Source organism: Stegodyphus dumicola, chromosome 11 (genome assembly GCF_044657685.1).
Source record: "Stegodyphus dumicola isolate Sdum_Otavi_A_Nest chromosome 11, ASM4465768v1".
Lineage (NCBI taxonomy): Eukaryota > Metazoa > Arthropoda > Arachnida > Araneae > Eresidae > Stegodyphus > Stegodyphus dumicola.
Genome location: NC_140778.1, coordinates 116,380,107 through 116,397,153, shown reverse-complemented (window position 1 = coordinate 116,397,153; position 17,047 = coordinate 116,380,107). Strand labels below are relative to the sequence as shown.

The following is a 17,047-nucleotide window of genomic DNA, read 5'->3' as shown; positions in this document are numbered from 1 at the left end:
CCCATTTTAGATAAGGAGTGAAAAGTGACCTGCAGCATTCCTACTATATGAAGATGCTGAAAACAACTGACACGCATTGAATGTTTTGTAAGGGTGAATATGATGATGACATAACTGAATCAACACCATGATACAGCTGAATCGGTAGCCAGAAGGGCCATCAGTCATTTAGAAGTGGGTCAAACACAATCCATTGTAGCAGAAGCGTTAGGAGTTTCTCAAAGTGTCACTTCCAGACTATTGAATCGGTTTTTGGAAATAGGACATGTTCTCCGATGATTAGGACAAAGTCATTTGAGATCACAAAATGAGGATCAGTATTCAACATTAACAGCCAGAAGAATCTGCACTATGAATGCCACTTCTTGCAACAGCACCTTGAAAGAGCTACTGGTGCCAGAGTTTCAACTCAAACTATTTGAAACCAACTCTACCATGCGGGTTTGTATGCTTGCAGACGTATGTTTTGTGTTTCCTTAACACAGGACCATCGTGCTACTTGCAAAAGGTAGGCACAGCAGCATCTCAGATGGGGACGAGATGGGTGGAGCAAAAGTGCCTTTCACAGATGAGTCCTGATTCCTGACAATAGGCAGATTCTCATCTCGAGAGAACCTTGTATATAGACAGACACATAGGGCTTCCTCACACCGTGAGACTGAACAGCATAATGAGTTCTTTCACCCCTTAGAACCAGACGCGAAACTCGGAGGGAAGGATGCGTCACTCAAAGTGACACTGGTTGTCAATCTGCTACCTGCCAATTGCTCGGGCTGCCCGTCACAGTGGGACATTACTCAGCGAACCCGGGAGGAGGCACTACTAAAGCTACATCGCTCTAGGACTCGCCAGACCACAAGGCCGGCCAATAAGTGACCTTTCCGGAACCTCGTACCCAGAATATTCCTGCATTTATACATGAAAGTGTCCAGTTTGGCAGAGACAAAGTGATGGTATAGGCTGGTTTTTTTCTACCAAAGGCCACATTGACCTGCACATTATCAAGAATGAAGCACTAATATCTCAGTGATATAGGTATGAGATACTCAGACCTGTTGTAGTCCTAATTCTCATGGATGATAATGCCATTAAACATCATGCACAGCTAGTGGACAATTTCCTTTTCAATGAAGGAATTCTTCAAATGGATTGACCAGCATGTTACTCATATGTGAGCCCAAAAGAACATGTTTAGGATACTCTAGGAAGAAGGGTTGCTAGTCACTTATCATCCCCAGAAACAATTCAACAGTTGAAAAGCTCTTCTATAGAAGTAAGACATAATAGCCCAGTCCCTCATTGATTGTATGCCTCGTAGGTTTGTGTTATTGCTTTAGGTCAGGCGAAATCATACCCCTTCTTGAAACTCATTTGTATCTGAGAAATCACATTTTTTGTTTGTTTGTATAATATGCACAAAATGTGCACTTTTTGATAACATGCAAATATCATAAATGAAATTTAATTATTCCTTGTCCATTGCTTCTTTTTCTCATATCTTACAACACCTATACACCATATAACAGCCACCAAAATATTTCCTATCCACAGTTTATATCCAAAATCACAATATCCCCTAACTGTTTTGAGCAATGTATAAATAACAGAACAATAAATCATTTAGGAATGAAGAAATTAAATTGTAAGAGACAGTAGAGAAGGTAAATGGTTGGACAATTGATTTACATTTACAATGGAGAAATTTATTTTTAAGGATTGATTTAACAATTGTTATATATTCCAGATTACATAAAGTCAGATTATACATAGTTATGGATAAAAACAACTCCCAAATATTGTGACCTCATCTGCTTTAATGACAGCTATTCCAGGCCTTTCTTCTCCTTTTTATATTCTTCTTTTCAGACAGTTTTGTTTTATACTGATGGTTTGTAATGGCAACTTTTAAATCATTTGCAATAAATAAACTAAGAGCTGACTACAATTCTATTTTGAAATATAATGCCAAATTCTTAATTAATAGAATAAATTTAAAATGCAGGCACATAATAGTGCTATAAAATTACAGCATATCACTTTCTTCAAGTCTTTACTAAATACTTACAGCTGCATGAACATCAGAAGCTAAATCCGGCATCAACAACTGAGCATTTTTTCCAGGTAATATCTTGTTACTGAAACATTTTAATGTTAATTACTATTATGCTCATACAAAAATTATAAAATTTTATTATACATAAATTTAGTTTCCAGTAATCAGAAACATTAAAAGATAAAAAGCATAAACTGTTACTTTTGTTTTGAAAATAATTCTATGCACAAATAAACGGTGCTACTTTGGTAGACGGTTGCATGGATTTTGGCGATTTTCCTTTGGCGAGTAATACAACTTATGGTAAACCCATTGCTGGATAAGTTATTTATGGTAACCAATACTTTGTTGTCATTTTATTTTAAAAATAATGCGTTTTATTGTGCATAAATTCCGTGATTAAAATATTATTTATGGCTTTTAAATATTAAAAATCAATTTAATTTTGCATTTTTATTTGAAATAAAAATTATATTGTTTATAATATTTTATGAAATTTTATGTTGTGGATGATGTAATCAATGACGTCACCTTACTTTAAAAGTAATTCGTTTTAATATGTATAAATTTTATCTAATGTTTTAAACATTATTTATGGCTGTTAAATATTAAAATACAATTTAATTTTGCATTTTTTTAAAAAATGATTTTATTATGTATGAATTTTTAAATAATTTTAATTCTAGATGTGATGTAATAAGCTCTCTGATTGGTTATAGAATATTTGTGCATTAACAAGCTGTAATCAGCTCCCTGATTGATTACTGACAATTTGTGCATTTCCGTGCCGTTTTAAAATTTAATTCATATCTTCGAATTCCTTCAAGGATGTTATCTGAATTATGATTCTGATTTTTTTATGTGGTACTTATCAATAAACAACAGGTTAAATACTCAAAAAAATGTAAGTACATATTTTTCTTTTATTTTATAATTGTATACTTCAATTTTTGTTAAAAAAATTAATACACTATTTTTAGAAATTGCTGAGATAATTATTGTCCATATGTTTTAATGTTAATTATATTCTATATAACGTATTTTAAAGTATTTGAATTTAATATTATTCTAATTCTTTTAAATGTTGGTATGATGGTTTTTAATTCGATATTCAATTTCAGTAATATTTTAATCTAATTAAACATTGGCCCAATGTTTTTATAGCGGTGTTTTTATTCTCTTCTTTGCTATATGAAAGTAATAATAACCTTACTTTAGTATTTTATACTCATAGTAAATGTATTTATTTACACTTGCCTGCCATCTTAAAAAACGACATTTTCAACAAAAAATTAATCCGTTACTTTTGACGATATTTATTTTTTTTTAAAGTTTCAAATACTTTACTATGTGTAAAAACAGCGTTTTTCAAGATGGCTGACGTTTGTAAAAATCTCGCCAACAATTGCGCCAACGTAAATCGCCAAAAATCCGTGTAACCGTCTACCAAAGTAGCACCAAATAAACACAAGAACAGATAAACAATCCTTTGCACATAGATGTGATAAAAAAATATTTGACCTTTAGTTAAGAACATGAAATGATGCTTCATAAAGCTTAACTTTTAATTGTCTTTGAGTCTAGCTGTCTTGGGACTGAAAAACATTAACCTAAAGAGCCTCCACTTTTAGATGAGATAGCTTAGTAAAACTCATTGGGGTTGTAGGAGCATTCAGATGCTCCATTCAATTTTTTATTACTAAGTTCTCAAATCTTGGGCTATTGAGCAATATCTTTAATTAGATAACACTCAGAAATTAGAGCAAGACATGTCAGGAGAGGAAGAAGACTGCTGGATTTTCCAGATCTTGCATTTAACGAAATATTTTCTAAACAAGATTCAATAAGTCAGAATCTAAAGAAACATCTAAAGAAAACAGAAAACTGTCAAGTCAACTTGATATTACTAGGAGCATACTGAATCATGCTAAATAAAATATTTATGTAGAAAATGGCTACCGTCTTTCAGATCTTAGTTTGCAACAATATTAGTCACCAAGAGCTTCTCAAGAAAGGGTATGGGATAATCAGAAAGTACCAAATAATAATTATAGCTGGATGCTGAAGTAAAGAGGGCTATATCAGAATTCTCTATGAAGTAGAAAATAGATTTCTTCCAGATGTGCACCTTTACTGTTTAGCTAGTTTGTCAATGAGAAAACTGCCTTTATGACAGAAGCATTTTTTTCAAAAACAAAATGCCTCAAAACACATAATTCTTGAGTAGAAATCTTTTCTATAACTTAATAAGAAGATCACTTTATTAAAGAAATCATCTGTATCAAATTAATTTTGGAAATAAGTATCCACTGGTAATTTCAGAAATTATTGCAGTCATATTCAAAAACTTGGTTATCAAATGATGAGTATTTATTGTTTTCATTTTTTAAATTAACTGATTTGTTACCAAGAGCCAAAGTTACGTATTTGAGAAAAATATAACCTAATTGAAAACATGGATACAAAAAACGTAAATTAATAAAAATAATTTACTTGCTTAATCCTTGATAATCTGCTGATAAAATCTGAGTGGCAAGAGCATTTAGATCTTTTTCAGAAAACTGTTGTTGAGGAATAGTAAACTGAAAAATAAAACATTTTTTTTTTAAATTTTATTATTGTACCAAATTTTTTTTACAGAATTATATATTAATATTTAATACTATTTAATTTTTGTAAGAAACATGAAGTTAAACTGCTGTATAATTAATGAAAATGTGTTCAACTTGTTAAAATGTTACTAATGCCATTAGCATTGTTACGAAATGTCCAGACGCTGTAAGATAGCTTCCCCACAAAGCAGGTTAAGGGTTGCCACATTTGCGACAAAATTGGTGATGTGCCATAGAATGGATGGACAACCTTCTGGAACAAATGCTTAATGGTTTATTAACCCAGAATGTTCTCAAACACAAGCCAAAAGCTATATAAAACCTGCTGGTACACAGAGAGTTGGTCAGTATCTCATCCAACGAGTTGATCGTCAGTCTAGCCTCGAGTTAGTTGTCGGCTGTGTCGCGACTTGGTGCATCGAGAGTGTGCTTCATTGAGGCTATCAAGTGCTTCATCTAGTGCTTCGCAAGCTGTAGCGTGGAGAGTCTTGAGAGTGCGTAGAGTTCCGAGAACGGCTAAACCGAGTCGAAAGCTATACTCTGGTGCTTTGACGTCAAGCTGGCTTCACCGTTATAGCTTGAAAGCTGTGTTACTGATTGTTTCAGTGTGTTTGCCCTTTTGATGACTGTAAACATGTTTTTGGAGCTGTCTTAAATAATACTGGCTAATAAATTGTGTTTAGATACTTCATCAAGTGTCGTCGTTATTCACTCCAAATCCACGAACCTTTAATGTGAGGACAAAAATGTAACAGTATAATTTTCTCAATTGCAGTCAAACCTTTATTAACAGACACTTCACATCAATAGACTTCCTATCTCCAAACTTTGGAAGATTAGTGGACATTCTTTGGTAATGAATAAAAGTATTCCTCTCTTGAATAACTACTAAGGTTCAACTATAGTGATTCCAGAAATTGAGAATATACTTTCTTTTCTACATAAATGCGTACTTAATTTGGTAAATTTTATATAAATACCATAAAACATGTAACATTTTATGATTATGCATAAAAATGCAAAATTGCCCATACACATAAAAGCAAAAATATTATATTTAAATATATTCATAATAATTCATTCATTATATTAATTATAATTTAAGATCTAACCATAAAAAATCAGGAATACATTTCTGGAAAAAAAAAAAAAAAAGTGTTTAACTACGACAATTCTTTTAAAGCAGCAAATTAAACAGTAAATTTTTACTATTATTGTGGACAGCTATTGTTTATTTCTCGACATAATTTATTTGTTACACTTTAATTGTGATTTTAGAAGGTAATATGAAAAGAAACTAGCATTGATGTAAGAAAGTTCATCTAAGGTTAATAAAGAATGGTAAATTCATTCATTCATTATGTTTATTGCTGAAATACTGCATTAAGATGCAATGTATCTGGCTCGATGATACTTAACCTCGACGATGTAATAGTAAATCTTATCGTGAAATCGCTAAAATTACAGGATTAAGTCACATGCGTGTTTAGAAAATAAATAAAAAGTAAAAAGAGAGAAACTAGTCTAAAGTAAAAGTGGAAGAGGAAGACAAACAAAAGTACTGAAAGAAATCAAGTTGAATCCCAAAATACGTGTGGCTAAACTTGCTGTAAAGACCTCTGCTACCATCAGTAGGTGTATTTGTACCCAAACCATTTTAAATGTATCCAGAAAAAGTGGTTATAACAGTACAGTAACAAGAGAGAAATCACAAATCTGCAGAATCAACGAAAGCATTTAAAATTTACTAAACCAATTAATTATAGACATAAAATTTCTGGAGAAGAGTCATTTTCAACCATGAAACAAAATTTAATATATTTTGTATTGACGGTCAACACACTGCTTGAAGAAAGCTAAATACTGCTCTTAGTCCTTCTTAGGATCCATTATATGACTGCAAGCTTGAATTGGGAAGCTTCTTTTCATTGATGGTATTGTGAAGCACATGATGCATTTAGAAATACTGAAAAAGAATCAAAAGAAAAATGCCATTTAAACTTGCATCAAAATTTCATATTTCATCAAGATACTGATCTCAAATATATGGTACATAATATGGAAAATGCAGCATCTTATCACTGTAAACAGCAACTACATTCCCTTTCCCAATCACTAGACATCAGTGTTATTGAAAATCTATGGTCTGTGCTAAGAAAGATTGTGCATTAATATAAAATAACAAACATAATTTGAAACATGTTTTGAAACAAGAATAGGGACAAAATATCTTCAGACACAATTAAAAACAGAGCAATCTGTATCACAATGTTTAAAAGAAATAATAAATGGTTGTGCAACAAATATTGACATTTCCTTAGTTACTAAAAAGAACAGAGTTATTTAAGTGAATTCTCTGTTTTTTGAAGCAAAAATGTCATAATATTTAGTTTAAATGCTACATGTAGTTTTGTTTATCAGAAATGAAAATATTCATTAAGTGCATGAAATAAAACTGTGAGTCACTGTATGTTAGCTTTGTACATGCCTTATAATTGAAATAACAGCAAAATAATAAACAAACATACCAAAGGATTAGGCCCATGAATCTCGGAATTCTCAGCAATAAGAATAAAGTCTTCCTTTGGACTTGGCCATGTCTGAAAAGCACCAAATGCTGCTGTGGGACTTAACTTGTTTTGGACTTTATGAATATCTGTAGCCTGAATTTCCGAGTCATCTTTAAGAAATGAAAGCACCTCACTTGGACTCCAAAGCATTTCAGTCAAAAGATTTTGTATGCATCCCACCTTTCATATGAAAAACATATCATTAATAATATTTAATTATATAAATGTAATAATAAATAAATGCAATGGCCAATCTTTACTGTATGGTAACCCCTTTGCTTTTTTTCTGAAAAAAATCGCCAAGCGGTATTGGTTGTTGGTGAAATCTGGAAGCACGCTGAACATTTTTGCAATAATAACCCTTTTGTATGGACCCTGTTTGGGGTTCTTAGTTGATGTGCTTGCATGTGCATGGCATGGTCTTGGATTTTAAACTTGCTATTATTTTGCTGTGGGTACCATCATTTGAGTATGTCTGAGGTGGATAAGAGGATGAATGTTGATGAACAGCGAATGAACCGAAACGACGAAAAATTGAATTGCTTACCTGGAGGATGGAGGAAATGGTTGTGGGAAGCCTAAACGTACGCATGTGAAAAAAAGGTATGTCAAAAATTGGCGTTTAATTTATTTATTCATCTCTGTGTGTTAATTTTTGTTAAAAGATATGTCGTTTAATGTTTTTATGTAAGGAAATATGAATTTTTGGTTATTTATTCCTCTCTGTTTGTGTATTTTTGGTTATTTGTTCATCTCTGTGTGTTAAGACAGCGGAGAATTTTTTCTGGTTACCGTGATAGTTTTAACTTTGTTTTAGCTTCCTGATTTTGTTTAAGTGAAAATAGATCGATGTGTATATGGACAAAGTTAAGGCAGAGCACAATGCCTAGTTTGTGTAATTCTCTGATGTTTTTTTGAATTAAAAAAGGTCAATGTGTACAAAGTTAAGGCAGAGCGTAGTGCTTAGTTTGTGCAATTCTCTGATATTTTTTTTAATGAAAATAGGTTGATGTGTACATGGACACCGAGTTTGTATAAGCCCTTAACTTCTTATTTTGGTTTTGTGTAGTGGCCATCTTGAAATTGGTGCCGATCTTGGTGTCAAAAAAGAAACATTTTGCCAAGGGGTACCGTAGAGTAAATTTTTACCAATAGTAAAATATTTACCAAAGAGTAAATTTTTAAATATATGTGAAAGAAGTGTAAATCATATGATAATAAAATTACTGAATAATAAAGGAGAAAAATGCTGAATGTGGAAAAGGAGGCTGCATTTTGCAAAGAAAAAAACGTTAGTGTTCTAAGACTTAGATTATGCTTGCCAGTTATTAGTTACAGTTAAAATTTATTAATTATCAGACATCAATCAAAAGATCAGTTTTATGAATATGCCTTCTATTATGCACAAAATTTGAAAGCATGAGCAAATCCTATCAGCATCATATATTCAAGGAATGTTATGTATGCAGTGAATATTCATCGAACAGCTGCATGACTAACATTATATGGTATTGTTCTGTTATCGGGACTGCATTCAGAAATGTACGAATATATGTTTGTATGTATGTGCATACATGTGTATATGCATATATGTGTATATGTGTATATATAAAAGAGTTTAATAATGGCTTTAGAAAACAAATAATACGTTAAGAGTCTCTCATGAAAACCATCTTGAAAAGTGATAGATGATTCATAAAATATAAATAAATAGCATGTAATATTAGCTATTATAGTTACAGAATTTACTAGAAGTACTGGTAAAATTTATCTCTTATCTTAACTTTTAACTACTGTGACTAAAATTGTCGCATAACTACTGTGAGTGGTCTCTCAGACCACTTCTGCTAAAAACAAAATAAGATAGTGTTTATTTTTCTTATTTGAATAAATGTTATTTAATTTCATATATTTAACTTTTTCATGAAGATATAAAGCAATTTTTATACTTAAATTAGTTCATTAAAATAAAATATATACTATGATAATAATTCCTTCGCTTACGTATCTGGATGGAAGAAGTAAATTTTAAAATTCAACTTTTTTATTTTACATTAAAATTTGCAATAAGAATGCTTTAATAAAAATATAGAAAATTAATTTTCATTTAAAAATTATAATTCGAGCTACATTTTATACATATTTTTCTACTGCATTGTAGACACACTGGTTCTTTGCATGCTATACATTTGTAAGCTGTTTCCCTTTTTTTGCTCAATGGACAAATATAGCACATTCCTTTTTTTTTTTTTTTTTTTTTTTTATCTAATTTATCGTCTTTGGTCACAATGTTTCCTTCATCATCATTTATTCTGAAAACTCTTCATATTGTGAGTTTGAGTTCTTTAGGTAAAAATGATGAAGTTATCCTCCGTTTTACATGAGACTGCACCAGCTGAATTGCTAATGAAATCTTTTTGTTTCATTTTCAGAGCCAATGGGATAAGATTGAAATAATACGAATGCATTTACTGCACAGATATCCAAGTTTCTGAAGAATATTGCCATAGGCCAACATCGGGTTCTACGAGCAGTTGAATAGATTGAACGAAGAATAATATTGTGACTACGAGTTCGAACACCCTTGTTGGGCTCTTGAATAGACCATTTGAACTCATTATTTCCAATAAAAAAATCTCTTGTAGAAGAAGAACATGGATTTTCATTTTCATCAGCAGATATTTCTGAATTTGTGTCATGGTCGCTCTCAATAATTTCACTATGGGAACTTTCATCAGAGAACTCTAAATTAGACCAATTTCAAGCTATTTATTAAATTTGGTCTTGGGTAAGATATATAGAATGTTTCCTGCACACATTTGAAGCCATGTCAAGAATATTTATAAAAAAGCGAAATATGTAACAACAACGAAAAATGAACTTTATCGGCCTGAATCGTATCTGCTATGATCGGTGCCACAGACCCTGAGGGGGGAAAATAAAAAAAAAGAAAAGAAAAGAAGAAATAGAGCTAGCCAAATGCAACTTGGTATGTGACCTTGGACAACTGGTTTAGGAAGGTACTAAGAATGGCAATACCTATTAATTAATTATTAAAAAAAAAGAAAAGAAGAAATAGAGCTAGCCAAATGCAACTTGGTATGTGACCTAGGACAACTGGTTTAGGAAGGTACTAAGAATGGCAATACCTATTAATTATTCTAAAGGGTGAAAGCATTTAATGGAAAATGTCGTGCGGTCTGAAAGACCACTCACAGCAGTTAAAGGTTAAGAATGAAAAAGAATTAAAATGAACAATTTTGAGAGATAAATTACAAAAACAATAAATTAAAGAAAATATATAAACAGTTTTCTGAAGAGAAAGAAAGAAAAACAGCAGGCAAAAACACATATTTTTCTATAACTTATGCTCTAAACTAGGGGTCTTCAACCCTTCTCGCTTTAGAGCCACATCAATAAATTCACAAAGATCTGCTGGCCCCATGTCTGTCAAAAAGCAGTATAATCAGAAAATTTGTATGAAAAAGGGAGGTTTGTTTTGCAAGACTATAATTTATCCTAAGCGAAGAGATAGTGTTACATACTAATTCAGAAGTCAAACAACAAAAATCAGCGTTATATTTACAAAATTTTCACAGGACTAGTTTCGATGGTTTTACCGAACCACCATCTTCAGCTGCAAAACCGCAAATGAACAAGATAGGAAATAATGATTAGATAAGATAAGAAAGCCTGGACAAGAATAAGCAAGTGGCGCCATCTGCTGGTGAAACCAGAACTAAAACATAATTTCTTTAAAGGCCGAAGGCAAATTTGGATTGGAATTAGGATCGTTAACTAGAACAGAAAGATTTTTATGAATGTGAAATGCCTCTAGAAAATCCAGTTCTCCAATGGAAGATGTTTTTTGAATAATTTTGGCAGCAGAAAAACTGAAAGTGTGGTTTTCGGACCAACAATGTTGAGCAACAGAAGACTTCTGTGTTTCTTTTTTTCTAACATATGCCTCATGTTCCTTGACGCGAAATTTTAAGGCTCTCTTAGTTTGGCCAATGTAAATTAAACCACACTGGCAAGGAATCCTGTAAATACCCCAGGAATTCATATCCGGAATGGGGTCCTTGATTATGGAACTCGGAATTTTATTGATGGGAGAATAAACAACCCGAAAGTTAAATTTCTGCAAAACATGTGCAACTTTATAGCTAATTGATGGAAAGAAGGAAATGACAACAGAATTTTTATAATCACCTAAAACAAGAGTGTGCCTTTTAGTGTGTTGAGATGAGAATTTTTTAACTGCTTGATTAATAATGTTGGGTGGAAAGCCCCTGTCAATAGCTATTGCTTTCAAATACTTTAGTTCTTCATCAAGGGCTAGTTTGGATGAGCAAACTTGAAGAGCACGAAAAACATAGGAATAAAATGAAGCTAACTTTTGTTTAGTCGGATTATATGATTTAAAGTGTGGTGGAAGGCAAACCGATGAAGCAACGGTAAACCGTAGTACTGAAGTTGGATGTGTTACGTGTGATCAGAATGTTGAGAAACGGAAGAGAATTGCAAGTCTCAAGTTCAAAAGTGAACTGAATAGCAGAATCAATAGAATTCATTGTTGAAAGAACTTTATTTAAATCATCTTTATTACCTTCAAACAGGGTAAAAGTATCGTCTACGTAGCGGAACCACACCAGGAAGTTTAAAGTTTCACACAATTTTGATTCATAATAATGCATGGAGATATCAGCCAGAATGGGACTGAGGGGGCTTCCCATGGCTAATCCCTCAGTTTGCTTGTAATATTTATTTTGGAAAACAAAATGGTTTCTTTTGATGTAAAATCATTATTCACCATTGTTCCAGTGGAGGGTGTCTTAAGATGTCTAGAAACCAGACTTCGTGAATTTCATTTCTCTTGCATCGAAATTGATGAGCTAATTTCTCTCACTCAATTCTGTTTGAAACAAACACATTTTGTTTACATGAGGCATATGTTAGAAAAAAGGAAACACAGAAGTCTTCTGTTGCCTAACATTGTTGGTCCGAAAATCACACTTTCAATTTTTCTGCTGCCAAAATTATTCGAAAAACATCTTCCATTGGAGAACTGGATTTTCTACAGGCATTTCACATTCAAAAAAATCTTTCTGTTCAAGCCGAGCAAGACTATGCACTCTCTTTCCAGGTTGACCATTGGACCATGTGACCCAGTAGCTCCTCCCAGCTCATCGTAGACCTTCTTTTCAAATCATTCTTCCTTCATTTGAGCACCGGAAGCTGTGACAGTAGCATGCGACATCAAAGATATGCTTTTCCCAATATTATTGCCATATTTATTGTTTTATGACATCTCTAGCTTATGATTTGACTGACTCTTCGATTTGTATATGCTTAAGGCTCATTTATCGCTTATCACGAGAAATTTTTCTCTGAGCACAGAACTACTCTATGTTATGTCAGGAAAGATATGCTTTTCCATATTTTCAAATTTTCACAGGACTAGTTTCGATGGTTTTACCAAACCACCATCGTCAGCTACAAAAGCGCAAATAAACGAGATAGGACATAATGATTAGATAAGATAAGAAAGCCTGGACAGGAAATAAGCTAGTGGTGCCATCTGTTGATGAAACCAGACCTAAAACATAATTTCTTTAAAGGCCGAAGGCAAAAATCTATTGGAATTAGAATTGTTAACTAGAACAGAAAGATTTTTTTGAATGTGAAATGCCTGTAGAAAATCCAGTTCTCCAATGGAAGATGTTTTTCGAATAATTTCGGCAGCAGAAAAATTGAAAGTGTGATTTTCGGACCAACAATGTTAGGCAACAGAAGACTTCTGTGTTTCCTTTTTTCTAACATATGCCTCATGTAAACAAAATGTGTTTGTTTCAAACAGAATTGAGTGAGAGAAATTAGTTCATCAATTTCGATGCAAGAGAAATGAAATTCATAAAGTCTGGTTTCTAGACATCTTAATACACCCTCTACTGGAACAATGGTGAATAATGATTTTACATCAAAAGAAACCATCTTTTTTCCAAAATAAATATTACAAGCAAACTGAGGGATTAGCCATGGGAAGCCCCGTCAGTCCCATTCCGGCTGATATCTCCATGCATTATTATGAATCAAAATTGTGTGAAACTTTAAACTTCCCGGTGTGGTTCCACTACGTAGACGATACTTTTACCCTGTTTGAAGGTAATAAAGATGATTTAAATAAAGTTCTTTCAACAATGAATTCTATTGATCCTGCTATTCAGTTCACTTTTGAACTTGAGACTTGCAATTCTCTTCCGTTTCTCAACATTCTGATCACACGTAACACATCCAACCTCAGTACTACGGTTTACCGTTGCTTCATCGGTTTGCCTTCCACCACACTTTAAATCATATAATCCGACTAAACAAAAGTTAGCTTCATTTTATTCCTATGTTTTCCGTGCTCTTCAAGTTTGCTCATCCAAACTATCCCTTGATGAAGAACTACATTATTTAAAAGCAATAGCTGTTGACAGGGGCTTTTCACCCAACATTATTAATCAAGCAGTTAAAAAATTCTCATCTCAACACACTAAAAGGCACACTCTTGTGTTAGGAGATTATAAAAATTCTGTTGTCATTTCCTTCTTTCCATCAATTAGCTATAAAGTTGCACATATTTTGCAGAAATTTAACTTTCGGGTTGTTTATTCTCCCAGCAATAAAATTCCGAGTTCCATACTCAAGGACCCCATTCCAGATATGAATTCCTGGGGTATTTATAGGATTCCTTGCCAGTGTGGTTTAATTTACATTGGCCAAACTAAGAGAGCCTTAAAATTTCGCGTCAAAGAACATGAGGCATATGTTAGAAAAAAGGAAACACAGAAGTCTTCTGTTGCTCAACATTGTTGGTCCGAAAATCACACTTTCAATTTTTCTGCTGCCAAAATTATTCAAAAAACATCTTCCACTGGAGAACTGGATTTTCTAGAGGCATTTCACATTCATAAAAATCTTTCTGTTCTAGTTAACGATCCTAATTCCAATCCAAATTTGCCTTCGGCCTTTAAAGAAATTATGTTTTAGTTCTGGTTTCACCAACAGATGGCGCCACTTGCTTATTCTTGTCCAGGCTTTCTTATCTTATCTGATCATTATTTCCTATCTTGTTCATTTGCGGTTTTGCAGCTGAAGATGGTGGTTCGGTAAAACCATCGAAACTAGTCCTGTGAAAATTTTGTAAATATAACGCTGATTTTTGTTGTTTGACTTCTGAATTAGTATTTATTCGGCGTGTTATTGTGTCTTAATTATAGTGTTACATATTTGTATATACACTGGTGTGCAAAAATTAAGGACGAAGTCGAAAATTAGCATATCAGCTGAACGAAGAGGCAGAGCGGACAGAAAGACCAATCAGGAGATTAAATAAGGTGATGTACGGTAGCACATGCGAAGATATGCAGGTAGACGTAATGGAGAAGTGTCTGAGTAGTATAAAGCATGTTGTCGGTGTAAGATCAGTATTTCTGGCAAAGAGATTGCATGCCGTATAGCAGTTAAAATCACACCGAGTTGCTGCCTCAGCGAGAAATGGCAAATAATCAATCTGTTAGGCGACATCTGGATGCTTTTACCCGAGGTCGAATCATTGGGAAGTTGGGGGAAGACCGCTGTGTGACAAGTGTGGCTGCAGAGTACGGAATTGCTCACAACATCGTTTCACAACTTTGGAGACAATTTTAAACTACAGGAACAGCTATCCGGGGGTTTAATAGTGGTCGTCCACGAGGAACCACACCTGCAGATGACCGGTACATTGCCTTATAGGCCAGAAGAAACAGGCGGCAGACAGCGGGAGAAATCGCTAGACACACGACACAGGCGACTGGATGACCGATATCGCATTTTACCGTGGCCAGAAGACTGCACGGTGGTGGTCTGTTTGCACGACGCCCTGTACGGTGTGTACCTCTAATGCCTGCCCATCGAAGAAGGCGTTCTCTGTGGTGCCGGGAACACAGGAATTGGAGAGACAATGAATGGGGACGAGTACTCTTTACAGATGAGAGCAGATTCAGTCTGAGTAGCGATTCTCATTGCATACTCATCTGGGGAGAGCGGGGAAGCCACAATCATCCCTCGAACATCATTGAAAGGGACAGGTATGGAGGTGGCGGTGTTCTCATTTGGGGAGGCATCATGCTTGGTAGTTGTACAGATCTTCACATCTTCGACGCAGGTTCAGTCAACGGGACCCGTTATTGTAATGAGATTCTTTTTCCATATGTGCGTCTTTTTAGAGGCGCTATGGGTCCGCAGTTCCTTTTCATGGACGACAGTGCACCATGTCATCGGACAGTAGCTGCTGAACACCTCTTAGAGAGTGAGGATATTGAACGTATGGATTGGCTGGCACGATCTCCGGATCTCAATCCCATCGAGCATGTATGGGAATTTGTCCTTAATGTTTGCACACCAGTGTATATGTAATATATTCTGTTTTCTTACATATATATATATACACACACACACACACCGGTTCCCAAAAGTCAAATGGAAATCGAATTAAAATCTTTTACAACATTTTTAAGTATGAAAAAAAGTATAAAGATGACTGTACAGAACAATGTTAGAAAATGCATTTAAAATAAAAAAAAACTTACATTACTGGCAGGAGATGGCAATTACTTTAGTTTTAATGTGAAATCTGACATTGTTTTTGCATGCTTAAAGCATCAATATCCAGTTTAATCTGTGTTGCAATTCATAAAGTTTCCTCTGTCTGTCAGCCATGTTCTTGTTTTTGATTTTAGGATTTTCATTTTACTAAAAAGTTGTACTGCCAAAGTTAGAAAACACGAAGAGTGCATGTTATTGAATTTCTGGATACTTTTCTTCGATCACCGTACTAGGAATAAAAATCAATTAATGTCAGATTTTCAAGAAACATGCATATTATTGCAGAGTCACACTGCAAATCTATAAATTCTTATAGAAGTTCGGGCGGAGCACTTTCAACGTCTACTGAAAATGGCGATATTCTCATGAACATTTCATTTTTATGAAAATCTGCTTTTGAATTCCCTATTCAACTTTGAAATGCATTGTACATAATTATTTGAATTCCGTATTGTAGAGTTCTTCACACTCTCCATCAATTTTGAAAAGTGAGTGGAATTCTTATTTAGCAATTGACTTTCCCACAGGATTAATTTCGTCGCAAAAGCTTTCACAAAATAATAAAGATTATGAACAAGTAGATCTTTTCCTAGTAAGCGATGGTTGAGATAATCTGTAATATCGACAAGAAATGCAAAGTCTCTCTACCATTTTTCATCACTGAACTCATGAATAGATTTCTCGTTAGATCCATAAATTGCTGAACTTTGCTCTTTAAAGAAAACAGGTGCTGAAGCATCTTTCCTCGGCTCAACCAATGTACTTCCAACGTTATACACAATATCACCATATTCAGCTTCTAAATCACTCGAGAACTATCGAAATTGCCTGTGTTTAAGCCCTTTAGACCAAATGAAATTAACCACTTTTACAACAAAGATAAGAATCTACCCTTTTTATGGAATTAAGATTTTATGCATAGTCAAATTTTTAAAATTACATAAGATAAAGTGCAATTTTTAAAAAACTCATAATTTTTAGAAAATTTTATCTCAAATAATATCAGGCATGTCAATAAAATAGCAAGAATAAGAGAGATTTTTTTTTTTTTTTTTTTTGCGACAAAAAGATGATAAGGCATTTTTTCTTGAAATTAGAAATTTAAAAAAATTCTTCAATTTTTCCTCAAATTTAAATGTGGGGCCACTAAAATGCCTTCAGTAGGCCACTGGTTGAAGACC

At 33.5% G+C, this 17,047-nt stretch overlaps 1 protein-coding gene across 2 annotated transcripts in view; it reads right to left on the bottom strand.

The window, feature by feature from the left end:
- LOC118183561 (uncharacterized) overlaps positions 1–17,047 on the bottom strand; it is a 130,795-nt gene that overhangs the window by 111,071 nt on the left and 2,677 nt on the right. Inside the window, exons 1-4 of one of the 2 annotated variants that reach the window (XM_085827127.1) lie at positions 15,851–15,993; positions 7,194–7,415; positions 4,547–4,635; positions 2,066–2,135 (exon numbers count right to left, since the gene is read on the bottom strand). In XM_085827127.1, coding sequence (XP_085683253.1) covers positions 2,066–2,135; positions 4,547–4,635; positions 7,194–7,385 — 351 coding nt within the window. In that variant the 5' untranslated portion in view covers positions 7,386–7,415; positions 15,851–15,993. Of the gene's footprint in view, positions 1–2,065; positions 2,136–4,546; positions 4,636–7,193; positions 7,416–15,850; positions 15,994–17,047 lie in introns of those variants that run through there. The other variant, XM_035353155.2, reaches the window with a different exon arrangement.